At 37.8% G+C, this 14,421-nt stretch overlaps 2 protein-coding genes across 5 annotated transcripts in view; both read left to right on the forward strand.

Annotated features, from left to right (window-relative positions):
* LOC127414555 (leucine zipper putative tumor suppressor 3-like) overlaps positions 1-14,148 on the forward strand; it is a 28,036-nt gene extending 13,888 nt beyond the window's left edge. For both annotated transcript variants that reach the window (XM_051652665.1, XM_051652666.1), the window contains exons 3-6: positions 4,561-5,100; positions 7,810-8,130; positions 10,707-10,937; positions 12,777-14,148. In XM_051652665.1, the coding sequence (XP_051508625.1) occupies positions 4,561-5,100; positions 7,810-8,130; positions 10,707-10,937; positions 12,777-13,424 (1,740 nt within the window). In that variant the 3' untranslated portion in view covers positions 13,425-14,148. The remainder of the gene's footprint in view (positions 1-4,560; positions 5,101-7,809; positions 8,131-10,706; positions 10,938-12,776) is intronic.
* LOC127414591 (fatty acid binding protein 1-B.1-like) overlaps positions 1-14,421 on the forward strand; it is a 932,240-nt gene that overhangs the window by 51,794 nt on the left and 866,025 nt on the right. The window lies entirely within an intron of this gene.

Raw genomic sequence — 14,421 nt, forward strand, 5'->3', positions numbered from 1 at the left:
TTTTTAATGATAACGTATAAACTTTTCACGACAGATCTACCATAATCATACCAAATGTTATTAATAGAGGTAGACCGATACATCGGTTTTACCGATTAATCAGTGCCGATAGTTGCTTTTTAGAACTCTCTGTTATCTGCAAAAATCTATGCCGATAGTTGCTGATTTTTTTATCTTGTTTATAATTTTTAATTATGACAATATAACATCAGCCTCTAGAAGTGAAATAAAAATAATCACTGACACCTTGTGGGGATTTGTTACATCATTGTCATATTGTCATTGATAATATTAATTCATATTTTTACACTTTAATGCATATTTTGTTATTTTGATTGATAAATCAAGAAGTGTACTAAATTGAAGCAAGAGCATACAAAGAAAAATGTGACTACACCACGGCATATACAATTGTGCTCAAAAGTTTGCATACCCTTGGAGAACTGGTAATATATTTTTAAAGAAAACATGGCAACAATGAAAAAAATGAAATGACCCCTGTTCAAAAGTCTGCATACCCTTAGTTCTTAATACTGTGTATTGCCCCCTTTAGCATCAATGACAGCATGCAGTCTTTTGTAATAGTTGTCTATGAGGCCCCAAATTCTTGCAGGTGGTATAGCTGCCCATTCGTCTTGGCAAAATGCCTCCAGGTCATGCAAAGTCTTTGGTCGTCTTGCATGAACCGCACGTTTGAGATCTCCCCAGAGTGGCTCGATGATATTAAGGTCAGGAGACTGTGATGGCCACTCCAGAACCTTCACCTTTTTCTGCTGTAACCACTGGAGGGTCAACTTGACCTTGTGCTTAGGGTCATTGTCATGCTGGAAAGTCCAAGAGCGTCCCATGCGCAGCTTTCGTGCAGAAGAATGCAAATTGTCTGCCAGTATTTTCTGATAACATGCTGCATTCATCTTGCCATCAATTTTCACAAGATTCCCCGTGCCTTTAGAGCTCACACACCCCCAAAACATCAGTGAGCCTCCACCATGCTTCACAGTGGGGATGGTATTCTTGTTGACCCCTCTCCAAACATAGCGCTTATGGTTGTGACCATAAAGCTCTGTTTTGGTCTCGTCACTCCAAATTACAGTGTGCCAGAAGCTGTGAGGCATGTCAAGGTGTTGTCGGGCATATTGTAACGGGGCTTTTTTGTGGCATTGGCGCAGTAAAGGCTTCTTTCTGGCAACTCGACCATGCAGCTCATTTTTGTTCAAGTATCGTCGTATTGTGCTCCTTGAAACAACCACACCGTCTTTTTCCAGAGCAGCCTGTATTTCTCCTGAGGTTACCTGTGGGTTTTTCTTTGTATCCTGAACAATTCTTCTGGCAGTTGTGGCTGAAATCTTTCTTGGTCTACCTGACCTTGGCTTGGTATCAAGAGATCCCTGAATTTTCCACTTCTTAATAAGTGATTGAACAGTACTGACTGGCATTTTCAAGGCTTTGGATATCTTTTTATATCCTTTTCCATCTTTATAAAGTTCCATTACCTTGTTACGCAGGTCTTTTGACGGTAATTTTCTGCTCCCCATGTCTCAGTATCTAGCCTGCTCAGTGCATCCACGTGAGTGCTAACAAACTCATTGACTATTTATACACAGACACTAATTGCAATTTAAAAAGCCACAGGTGTGGGAAATTAACCTTTAATTGCCATTTAAACCTGTGTGTGTCACCTTGTGTGTCTGTAACAAGGCCAAACATTCAAGGGTATGTAAACTTTTGATCAGGGCCATTTGGGTGATTTCTGTTATCATTATGTTTTAAAAAGGAGCCAAACAACTATGTGATAATAAATGGCTTCATATGATCACTATCCTTAAATAAAAGACTGTTTTTTTTGCATGATCAGTCATATTTTCAAAATCAATGCCAAAATTTCACAATTTCTGCCAGGGTATGCAAACTTTTGAGCACAACTGTACATCGTGTCTCTAACTTTCTTGTGAATAATAATAAAAAACCTTACCTGGTGATGTATAAAATCCTCAATCTGGTGAATATTGGCTATAAATGCTTAATTTGGTAAATACTTAAATATAGAGAATTCTAACTAAGCCAATTCTACATCATTTCAAAATAAGAGTCCTGAAATAAGTGATTGTATTTCGGACTTGTTTATAGTTAAAAGTCCTTAATTTTTTCTGGCTATTATTGAGATTTAGTTGCACAATAGACTGACTCTGGAATTTTGTTCATTTTGGACTCGTGTAGCCTCTCTCTGTGCCCGTTGTAGTATGGAAAGACTAAGAAAAAAGTTGAACACTATAAAAAAAATTATTTTAAAAACTATTGATGATTAATCGGTTATCGGCCTACTCGACCACCTTAGTTATCATATTGGCAAAATCCACTAGTTCTAGTTGTTAAGCGATGTTATATGTCTTTCAAGGAACACTAAAGGAGATGTTAGGCAGAATGTGCAGCCTCAGGTCAATCCACACTTTTCCTTTCAAAACACACCGGGCTCTATATTTGTGACACACGCTAGGCGCAGTGTCTGTGCGCAACTTCTTATTTAATTTTCGTGAGAGCACTAGTCCTAAGTGCAATTTTCATGCCATCACAAAGGGCAAATGGGCGTGGGTGGGAGTGTTTGTGCTATCTGTGGGTTTACTGTATGTTAATGAAGTGGCAATTTGCGATTTTCCTGAGAAATAGCTCATTGCGTTAAGATGTTTCAGAAACGTTTATATAGGATTTTTTGACCACTTTGTTATTTTGATTATATTTTCATTTTGTTTAAAGAGTAATTTGAATTTAGAAATATGTTTGGTTTAATTTTTTTGGTTTCAATAAATGAATTAAATTTTTAAGGCAAAATTGACCCGTAGAAGTGAAGTACATGCAAAAATCCACAGCTTAACCTGGAAGGCCGATACAATCACTGTTAAAGGCCCCGTGAAGTGCTTTGACAAGCGCGGTTCAATCTGGTGTTTTGATGTATTTCCTTCTGAAACAGGAAGTGGGGGCGGGGCATGTCAAAAGACTCATCACATTTTTTTAAATAGCCAATAGGCTTTATTTTACAGATATCCACACACCTCTTTCCACTATGCTGCTAATGTCAGAGCCGCTTACAGGGGAAACTTGAGAAGCGATCTCAATACCAGCCAGCTTTTCCACTGACTTTTAGAACGAAACGATGATCTGACAGCATTAATTCATAACCAGCCCACAAATGCACACAGCACAACGCGGTCTTCGCTTTCGACGAGGCTGGAGCCGTTTTGCAAGATGAATGTCAAACATGCAAGTAAAAGATAATATATCTATGCTTTATTTCACAGTACACTCAGCATAAGTAATAAAGAACACTTGCTGGTGTTCTATACCCCTTTAGCTGCATACAAAATATAAATAAACTCCAGCAACTTCTCTCGCGTCCAGCTCCCACGTTGACACGTCCCATTCCCAAGTGATCATCCCTATGCCTATTCCCTTCCCTTCCACTGCGAGAGCTTCAGATGGCTGAAAGGTGATAACGGTCAGTCAGAACTCACTTTTTAAGCGATTCTTACTGGAAAACCTGTTTGGAATAACCCTACAGCATGGAGTGTGTTCCCTTCGAAGTGCCCTGCGAAGGCATTATCAGCACCAGTTACAGCCCTGCGTGCTGAACAGATGAAGGGGGAGGGTCCGTTTTAGTTCTAGAAGGCATTTGATTGGACAAGGTTTCTGAACCTTTATCTGACGTCTTGTGTGTTGCTGCGTCTTTTTAGCCAGAAGAGAGATGGCAGATTTTAAATGCTTATAACTTCTGAGAAAGCCTTTTGTCAACGTTTAGAGGTAAACCAGCATAAAGATGACCTTAAATCCTGTCGATATGGACTAAAACCAGCAAAACTTTCATTTTGATTTCATGGGGCCTAACCATGATTTGTGTCACTTGATCAATGATTAATAATACTTACATTCTCTATAATTTAAGAGTAAAAATCTAAATCCTGATGAGAATCACATTGTCCAATGCGTATAAAAGGAGCGTGTCTGATTTAAAAAGAACGCAGTTAATGCACAAAAGAACGTAAGTCCATATTTCGATTCTTCTAATTCATTGCATACGGTCCATTTACATTAGCAACTTCTTATGAATGTGCTGTCTTTGTTTACATCACTGGTGCTTGAGGGAATGGACTATATAATAGGATGCAGATGGTGGAATAACTGGAGAAGAATTAAATCGCACTTGAACCAGCCCATTAGCGCTTTGCACGTGCAATTTTGCCAAACCCACTTGTGCCTAGACTTACGCATGCACGCACGAAAATACTAAAACTTCATGGCTATGCCCATTGACTCTGCGCATATGACTTGTGGCATAGCGTTGTGTTTATCGCTAGTGCTCTTAAAATAGAGCCCATTAATTTTGCTATGTTTACACCTCTCATCCACACTAGAACCGCATTTTCCTCCAATGAAAACAAAAATTTTACGTAGATAGATCATTATCAGTATAATCTACTATCAGATATATACTATAATCAGTATATATCTATTTTTGAGGACTGTTTAATTATGCAGTATATAGAGACTCAGCTTTATTTTCTCTTTCAGAACACTTCTGCGCTGATTCGCCCCTCCGCCTTCAAACCCGTTGTGCCCAAGAGCTTTCATTCCTTGCAGAACCTGGTTGGTCAGTCTGGAAGCGGAGCTCGTTCTGCTGGGAGTGGAGATGGCTCTGACGCCCCACAGTCCCTCTGTGAGCAGGACAGTCCAGATAGAGACCCCTCCAGTGGGACTGATGGCCAGGGCGGCATGTCTGACTCGGGACGGAACTCTCTGACCAGTTTGCCCACTTACGCGGGGCCAGGTTTGAGTTATGGACCCCCGCAAGCTCTCGGCCCGCTCAGTGCCTCAACCAGTCACATCAACAGACTGGGCACCACAGCGGCTGCGCTGGATAAAGTGGACAAACCGAAGTATCAGAACGGCCTAAGTGTGTCAGACAGTTGCCAGTCCTCCTCTGGCAAGAGCTGCTTGTCCTATCGGAGACTCTGTCATCTGACCAACAACAGTGGAATGGTCCAGCCCTCAGCATCCACTGATGACATCATCCAAGACCTGGAGGACAGACTCTGGGAGAAGGAACAGGAGGTGAGTGTTACAGATGGCCAGGGGTGGAACGATCCGGAATGGAAGCCTTTTATTGGGGGGGAAAATCATTGCATCATTTTTTACCTTTAATAATTATTAGGGACTGTTCACACCAAATGTGTTTTGTGTTCGTCCATGCTGTTTTTCAGTTGTTTTTATATGTAAACATGCACTAGATGGTCTTCTTTGACCATTTTGCATCATCTCTGTGTTTTTTTTTTTTTTTTTAGATGCATTGTCAAGTTAAAAATGTTAATTGTTAAAAACGTGTTTTAAGACATCTGCGTCTATTTATTTATTTATTTATTTTTTAGTGCAAGAACGTGTTTGGTTTGAACAGCCCCTTGTCAAGTCAAGTTAAGTTCTTTATTGTCATTGTACAGGAACAACAAAATTATGTTTATCTTCAACAAGGTGTTGCATCCAGTTGAATAGAAAAGTAAGGAGTAGAATACACAAGAAGTAGAATGGGAAGTATATATGGTTTAAATTACTGGTTAGTATATGTGTAAAGGTATAGAAATATACAAAGAAAATAAAAATATATACAGTTAAATAAGAATATCAAAGTGAAAAATTATGATTTATGTGTGGAGTTTTTATGAGAATTATTTGCAACATTACAGGACCATTTAAAATAAATTAGAGGAGGCAAAAAGTTAATTAAAAGTCATGAAATACTTCATTGAAATGTTGAAAAGTTACAGCAACTAAAATATACAGTTTTGCTTATACATTCATGTACATTATAACATCAAATCAGGATGTCGACTAAAAAAAAAGTCGTTTTGAGAAACAAAAACAAACAATATATTGACTTCTAGAGCCAAATTTTGTAATGTCAGTTCAATGCTTAACTCAATGATATATCCTCATTTAGAGGCTTGAGGATTTTATAAGAAATATCTGATTATGTGTAATTAATCTGAAGAATTAATCAGCATATCATGCAGTTCATTTGATTACATTTTTTAATTGAATTTGTTTTCAGCTAGCTGACATAAAATGCTTTAGTAATGTTGACATGTCCTGCAGTGTGACCTGCTTTATTTCCATCTAAAACCATAAAAAATAAAAAAATAAGAAATGTTTTTATAATTATTATGCGTGCATCTTTTATGAGCTCATATTAATTTAGAGACTACATGGAATATTTGTATGGAGGACAAATCTGCAAAAAATTATAAATAAATAAATACACAAATAAATGAAGAAATAAATGAATAAATCTGCATATTCATGCATATATAAATAATTAAATAATTAAATGTGTGAGGAGATAAATAAATAAATAAATATAAATAAATAAATGCGCCAATCGATGCAAAAATAATACAATATAAAACATAAATAATAGTTGGGGAAATGCAAACTGTTAAAGGAAATACTACATTTGAAGTAGATTTTTTAATTCCACATTTCTATATTTCTTTAATTATTCATTTATCTCTGTATGCTGTTCTGTTTTTATTTTTCCTTCACGCAACATGCATAATGAGAGGATGTCAGCAGCCGTCAAACTATCCATACTAAGTGCAATGGTTTTTGGAGGGAGTTTGCAGGTTCACCATGGTGAAGAGAAGGTTGATAGCAGAGTTGCTAAACTTTTATTTACTGACTGTGAAAATTCGGTAATGTCTTTATTAAGGTCATAGTCAAGCGAAGCACTTTCCGTCTACTGATGTCCGATTGACATCCTCTCATTAGCATGTTGCACGAAGGAAAAATAAATACGGAACTACATACAGAAATAAATGAATTATGATAGAAATACTTTCAATTTTACATTTCCTTTAAAATGCATACATTTTTGCATTATTATTGTATTATGTTGCATTAATGTGTGCATTTATTTATTTAATTATTTGTACATATCCTCACATATTTAATTATTTATATATTTATTTATGCACAAATATATGGATTTATTTACCTATTTATATATGTATTTGTGTATTTATTTATGTATTATTTTTGCAGGTTTTGTCCTCCATATATGTGTATTTTATCAAATTAATTTCTCACACCAGAGAATGATTTAAAATGAACTACTGAGGACAAAAAGTTGATAAAAAAAAAAAACTTTAAAGAAATGGTCACCCAGTTATAGGACTTAAAAATATACACTTTCCTTTATACTGTCATATAAATATATAAGTCATTATAAATCTTTACGTTGATAAAAAATACTTTTCAATTACTTTTTGGGAAGCAAAAACAAACAATATATTGACTTTTTATAATGTAAATTTAATGTTTTACTCGTCTGTCACATTGAATTATTTAGAGGCTTTTTCTCAGTAAATATATTGATATATGTGATTATAATTGATTAAATTGATTAATTATTTTGCATATCATGCATTTAATTTGACTACATGTTTTTCAGTTCTCCCACAGTCTGGATTGTTTATTATATTTTTTTCAGACCTGGAAAACTCTATTTAAGTGAATTAAACCTTTAAAAGTCATGGAAAAGTGAATGTAATTTTCAGAAGTTCTAATATATTTCTTTGACTAGAATTTGTTCTTTTAGAGTTCAGTCTCTGTACAGTTATCCAGATCACAAAGATCTGGACAAGTCATACAAATTCATCAGTCAAAAAGAGTGGGAACCCTGATTTTTTAACTGATTGACCAAAATAGTTTTTATGATCATATGACCCTTTTAACAAACTACAGTGCTCATTGTTCACCTCTCTTCCTCAGGTGTTGCACATGCGTAGTAACCTGGACCAGAGCGAGGCGGCCATCGTGCAGGTGTTTGAGGAGAAACAGCGCGTGTGGAAGCGTGAGATGGAGGACTTGAGGCAGAACTACGTTGGGCGTCTGCAGCAGGTGACCCGTCGGGCTCAGCGCACACAACAAGCTCTACAGGCACACATCGTCCGTCTGCAGCAGGATAAAGGGCGACTGCAGGAGGAGATCAGCACTCTGCTTGCCCAGAGAGAAGAGCTGGAGAGAAAGTGTCTGGATTACAGAAAGGAGCAGGCTGATATTCTGCCCCGTCTGGAGGAGACCAAGTGGGAGGTGAGAGGAGCAAAACACAGACACTACAACACAGTGATGCTCGAGAGAAACTTTCACATTTATGAATGTCAGTGTCATTCAAAACAACACTGTGAGCTGAACTTTAGAAACAAATGGTTCAGAATGTAAACCATCATTCATTTAGGTTCATAAACTGGTTTTGCTTTGGCCATGATGTGGCGATCCAACACAGTACCGACATTGTTAGTAAGTCTATTAACTTATTAAACATTAATTAATGAGTCTCTTTATTATTAAAAGGATTATATGGCATGATAAGTTTGATGGTAGCACTTTACAATAACCTCGTGCGACCCCGCGTCCACATGCGTGGATGTTGTATTTCGGCTTCGCTATAGGCTATGCATAATTTAAATTCATTTAAACCAACTGATCTCAGTTCAGGAGACTCTGGGCTGTAAATAAAGGATTAAACTTTCGACGTTAGAGACTTGTGAGCAAACAACATGGCTCTGACCACAGCTGAGTTTGTCTTTTGGATAAACGGCAACTAAACTACATCTGGTAATTAAGTTTTTACATTGAAACCTGTTTGAGTCAAAAGATTAGAGTCTCTAGTTTCATCCGATATGACATTTTTAAAATTTGAGCAATTTATCACGAATCGGCATGCTGTTAAACACAATGACCACATTTGTGGACTATAGGCACATTTTCAGTTTAAATATCCAATATTCACTGTCTGTGTATTATCACACTGAGAATTAATGAGTTCATCCAAAAACTGGAAAATGTGTCTTTCAGAGGCTTTATATGGAGTTAGGATGAAAATAAGGTGCATTTCAAACTGTTCTGAGACCAGTGCAGACAGACAGCACACTGGAGGTTAAGTCATTCACTAAATAGGGAGCAAGGGAGCATCCTATAGCTCTCTATGCAGTTAAGTGCATTCACTCCTAAAATCTGATCAAAAGTTCAGTTTCAGGCTGCAGATGATGTTTGGATCACTCAACATGTTTGACAGACATGTGACAATGATAATCAGTACATAGATTCACAATTTATAATGTATCATTTTATTTTAACATGATTGACAGTGATTGGATGATGCTGGACATTACTTTGAATCAGAATTAATTATGCTAATTTCTGATGTAATGTCTGTAACATGAATAATCAACACTCCTGGACACATCATAAACAATTTGATGAAAATACAGAACAGACCTGCGACACAACTTTAGGTTAAGAACTACTGGTTTAGGGGTTGTGTGGTATGAAAGATCTGGGCTGATAACTGAAAGGTTGTAGGTTTGAACCTGCAAGGGTTGGTACATATACAAAATCGATGCAAAATTAAATACAAACTTTATTTTATTTATTGAAAGGTTTGAACATTACTTAAAATCTTAAATAAATTCAGGTTGGGCACCTCTAATAATGGCTCGAATAATCAGATAATTCTTCAGGATGGATTAGGCAATACATGCAAAACACATATATGAAATATATGTTCATATATGGTTTTCACTGTAACAAAAAGCCACATACTTGTACATATATTTCAAAATTAGAGGTGGACCGATATATCGGTTTTACCGATTAATCGGTGCCGATAGTTGCTTTTTGGAACTATCGGATATCGTCAAAAATCGATGCTGATTGTTTTTTTTTTTATTTATTATTTATTCTTTGTTTTCCTCTGTGGCCAAAACCCGTCGGTGAACATATAGGCTAGAAAAGCTTAATTTGGTAAATATTTACATATAGAGCATTGTAGCAGAGCCAAGACTCTGTCGCCATAACTGCTTATGGACTAATTCATGGTTATTAATGCGAAATGTTATAAAAAGTCATATGACAATTGACGTGCATTTTCTGATGATCTACTGTTGATGAATTACTGCTCATACAGTATTAATTAGCCCACATGACAATGTTTCGTTTATAATGTTTCTATTGTAATTCATTGTAGATGATTATAAGAGGGCATGTTTTGTGTTCCCTTGTGTGTTTGTGAGCTGAAATCAAAATAAGTGTCCCCGGTGTATTTCAGGCTTGTTTATAATCAAAAGTCTCGCATTATGCAGCAAAATTTCACTTTTTCTGGTTATTATTGGGATTTTGGTTGGACAACAAACCCGCATCTGGGATTTGACTCATTTTGGACTCTTGTAGCATCTATATCTGTTCATATGTGGCAATAGAGATTTCTGAATGGGGATATACACCTTATTAATTTAGTTGAAATCAGTGTATTTTTATAAAATAGTAAATGAATGTTTTTTTTTTATTTTTTATTACATTTTTTGTTTGCTATTTAATATAGAGTTAAATATAAATTATTGGATTGCGTTCATGCCTCTAAAAGCTCTGTGTCAACACACCATTTACAAGATTTGTATTGCATTTATTTCTGATTTGTTACATTTGCTCTGTTGAAATCTGCAATTATCTAATAATTTGGTAACAGACTGCAGAGGGCAGTAAATGCAATAAGAAATGCATTTCATATTTACAAATAATTCTTCCTCAAAAGTACTAAAATAATCATTAATGGAGCTGTTAAGCAACCGGAAACCTACTTGATTAAGAATGTGCTTTATTTTGTTCAGTTGTGTCAGAAAGCAGGTGAGATTTCTCTGCTCAAGCAGCAGTTGAGGGAGAGTCAGAATGAGGTGACCCAGCGGGTGGGTGAGATGGTGGCCCTCAGGGGTCAGATGAAGGAACTGAACGCCCAGCTGAAGGAGAGAGAGGAGACCATGATCAGCTTTAAGGACTCATACACCAACAAGAGCCGAGAGCTGGAGAGATGTGAGGGAGAACTTAAGAGAACGCTGACAGAGGTACAAACATCTCAAAACAAAAACATATACACTTACATACTTAAATCATCATGAGTTAGCATGTGTTCACATCATTAAAACACTTACTATACTCCCTAATAAAACTTACTGATTTGCTCAAACCTCTGGTCCTGTTCCAAACATGAATGATCCCTCAAATCATGTGTGTTATTGAGAGATGTGCTGTTACTTTACTAACAGATCACACTTACTATTTTCACCTGAAAAAACCCCATAGACTTACATTGAAGGAGGGACTCCAGTCAGATCGAGAGAGCAGGGTAGAGTTGTATCGGCTGTGTGTTAAGGTCTCACTTAAGTTGGGACTTAGTCAGTGCTTAATTTGTTTGCACCACCAGTTCTTAACGCAAGACTTAGCTAGTAGGTTGTAAAGCATTGTGTAGTCATGTAATATGGCGTTGACCTTTATTGATCCAAAAAGCAGCCTTTAAATTTGTATAAAGAAGTGTTGAAAAGTTGGTGAATTTCAGTGTTTTCTTGTAAAAGTTGATGTTCAAACCTATTTTTGTCTCACGTAATTGTCAGCAATAATAAATTATATTTCTATTGAAATTTACATAAAGAAAATAAGTATATATATTTTTTTATTTAAATAATATGTAAATAATAGTATTCAGGAAATTAATTAGAGGCAATAAATAAATACAAGTACAACAGATTTGAAAAATGTACATTTATTTATTGTGGTATCCTATATATTTTGTATGTTGGAACTTGGCATGTAATTGACATCGGGCGATGAGCACAGGAAAGTGCACTGTTTAGATCGGTTTCATACTGAAGAGCTGCCGAGAAGTCCGTTTTTTATACAATGTTCTCTCTCGTTAATGTAAACAAGTGTACAGTAAATGTCAACATTATCATACTGTATACATATGTCTGAAGGATTGAAGTCTGTCATGCAAAACATGAGCTCTTTGATATCATTCGTTCAGTTGCGGAACACAGACGATCGCGTCGCGCTCGCATCATGCCAACCCCCACACTCTCATCGTGCACGCCCCCGACCCAACCCCCAAACCATCCGATGATCGCGGAGCTCTGCATAGGGCATCGTATTGGCCAGCGGCGGCCCTGTATATAATTTTACACATAAAAGGTCAGTGAGCGATTTTATCACACCTAGCTTCATGCTAAACATACTAGCAACATGCTAGCAATGCCTAGCTAGATGCTGAAACATGATAACAATGCCTAGCAACATGCAAGCAACACCTAGCTTCATGCTAGACATTCTAGAAACATGTTAGAAATGCCTAGCTACATGTTAAACATGCTAGCAACACCTAGCAACATGCTAAAACATTCTAACAACATGCTAGCAATGTCTAGCTACATGTTTAAACATGCTAACAATGTCTAGCAACATGTTAGCAACACAAAGCTTCATGCTAAACATTCTAACAAACATGCTAGCAATGCCTAGCTACATGTCAGAAACACCTAGCTACATGCTAAAATATGCTATCATCTATCTATCTGTCTATCTGTCTGTCTGTCCGTCCGTCCGTCCGTCACACTCCAAGCTTTTAAACTTTCAGGCAAGGCTTTTTCAAGCCAACTTAAAGTTTGTCTTCAAACTTTTCAAACTAGTTTGTTGTTTCAAGGTTGCTTCGTCACAGCCACTCTTTTCTAGCTTAAACTTTTGGACCTTTGAATTGCAGGACTTTTGTGTTATTGTATACTCAAGACAGTCTGTTTACCTCCATATATTCTGAACCAAATTGATCCAACAGATCAAAAGTTGCGAAAAGTGGTATTGAAACAGTAATTTGATTCATATTCAACACTATAAGTGTTTGATTTGTGTATTTGCAGGTATCGATGTTACGTGACAAGCTGGTTGTATTTGAAGCCGAGGTTCTGGGTCTCAAACGCGCTCTGAGTGAGCTGAGCTGCAGAAACGATCGCACCGTCGGTCTGAGTCGCATCAGTGGCAGCAGCAGTTTACCGTGGGCCGGCCTCCACTCGCCCCGCACGGCCGACACCCTGACCACGCTCACACCCCTCAGCGCCACCGTCGACACTTTCCTGAGCCTGCAGAGCGACGAGGCCAAAGCGCAACGGCAGGAGGCGGGGGAACTGCGGCGTCAGCTAGAGCACCTGCAGGGGGAGTTGCACCTCGAGCAACAGCAACGAGAACGACAAGCGCTCACCTTCACTCAAGAGCGCCACACCTGGCAGGACGAGAAAGAACGCGTGCTGAAGTATCAGGCTCAGCTGCAGCTCAGTTACGTGGAAACGCTGCAGAGGAACCAGGCGCTGGAGGAGCGCATTGGGCAGCTCGGAGTTAAACTCGCCATGACGCCCAGCTCACCGCCACCCGTCAGTCTGTCCATCCCTGTCCCAGTAACTGTCACTCTGTCGCCGACCGTAGACGATCCCAAACCTTCAGCCCTACACCAGCTTGCTCCACCGTGGCCAGGGCCTACTCGCTTGGAGCGGATTGAGTCCACAGAGATTTAACATAGAGACAAATGAAATTAAGTTCATGAGTTCTGTCTAAAGACCCAAACAGGCACTACAGACTGCAGAGATGGGAGCCGTTTTACTCCAAGAGGACAAAGAAAAATGCAGTTAATGTGCTGGTGATATAAAAGTGACCCTGTCAGATGCAAACGCACACATTTCTCCAGCATTTAAGAAGCTGAGCTTTTGACATTTCTCCGTTTAAAACTAAAAGCAACAGTGATATTAAAAAACTAGTTCACCCAAACATTCTGTCATTATTTACTCCAAACCTGTATGCTGGTATTTTTTTTCTGTGGAACAAAAAAGGAAGATTTTTGAAGAATCTTTAGACAGCTGTTTTTCATTCAACATATGTTCATAGTGACCAACAGTGTACAAAGTCTAATCTAATTACTTTTAGTGATGATTGTAATCAGATTATGGTTACTGACTTTAAGTTAATTTCTTTTCAGTACATTACTTAGTTTACACAATTCTGAAATAATATTATTTACGTAGAATACATTTAAAACATAAATTATGTTCATATGTATGTGTGCGAAAGCTGAAGGATAATAAACAAGGTGGAAATATAGACATAGAACACTTTCCTCTGAATATTTTTTTAGAAACTTAAATGTAAAATAATTAGTAATGTGATTACTTTTTGATGAAACAATCAGTAAAGCAATCTGATTATGCAACTGGTCCTGCTCGACCCACTCCGAGTGGGATTTGAACTTGCATCTCTGGGATGGGAGGTGGGTGCGCTAACAAGGAGGCTAAAGGCTCTAGCGTCAGTCGCTAGTGGGCCTCTTGAGGTCAAAGGAGTGAGGTTTACACACTGCACAGCTACCTACCAGCTGGCTACTGTTACACTCACCCCCCTAAACCCCACTCCTGGTACCAAGTGTAATGGTGGCCAGCTGGTAGGTAACTGTGCAGTGTGTAAACCTTACCCCCCTGGCCTCAAGAGGCCCACTAGCGACTGACGTTAGAGGCTGTAACCTTT

The sequence above is a fragment of the Myxocyprinus asiaticus genome, chromosome 24 (assembly GCF_019703515.2).
Source record: "Myxocyprinus asiaticus isolate MX2 ecotype Aquarium Trade chromosome 24, UBuf_Myxa_2, whole genome shotgun sequence".
NCBI lineage: Eukaryota > Metazoa > Chordata > Actinopteri > Cypriniformes > Catostomidae > Myxocyprinus > Myxocyprinus asiaticus.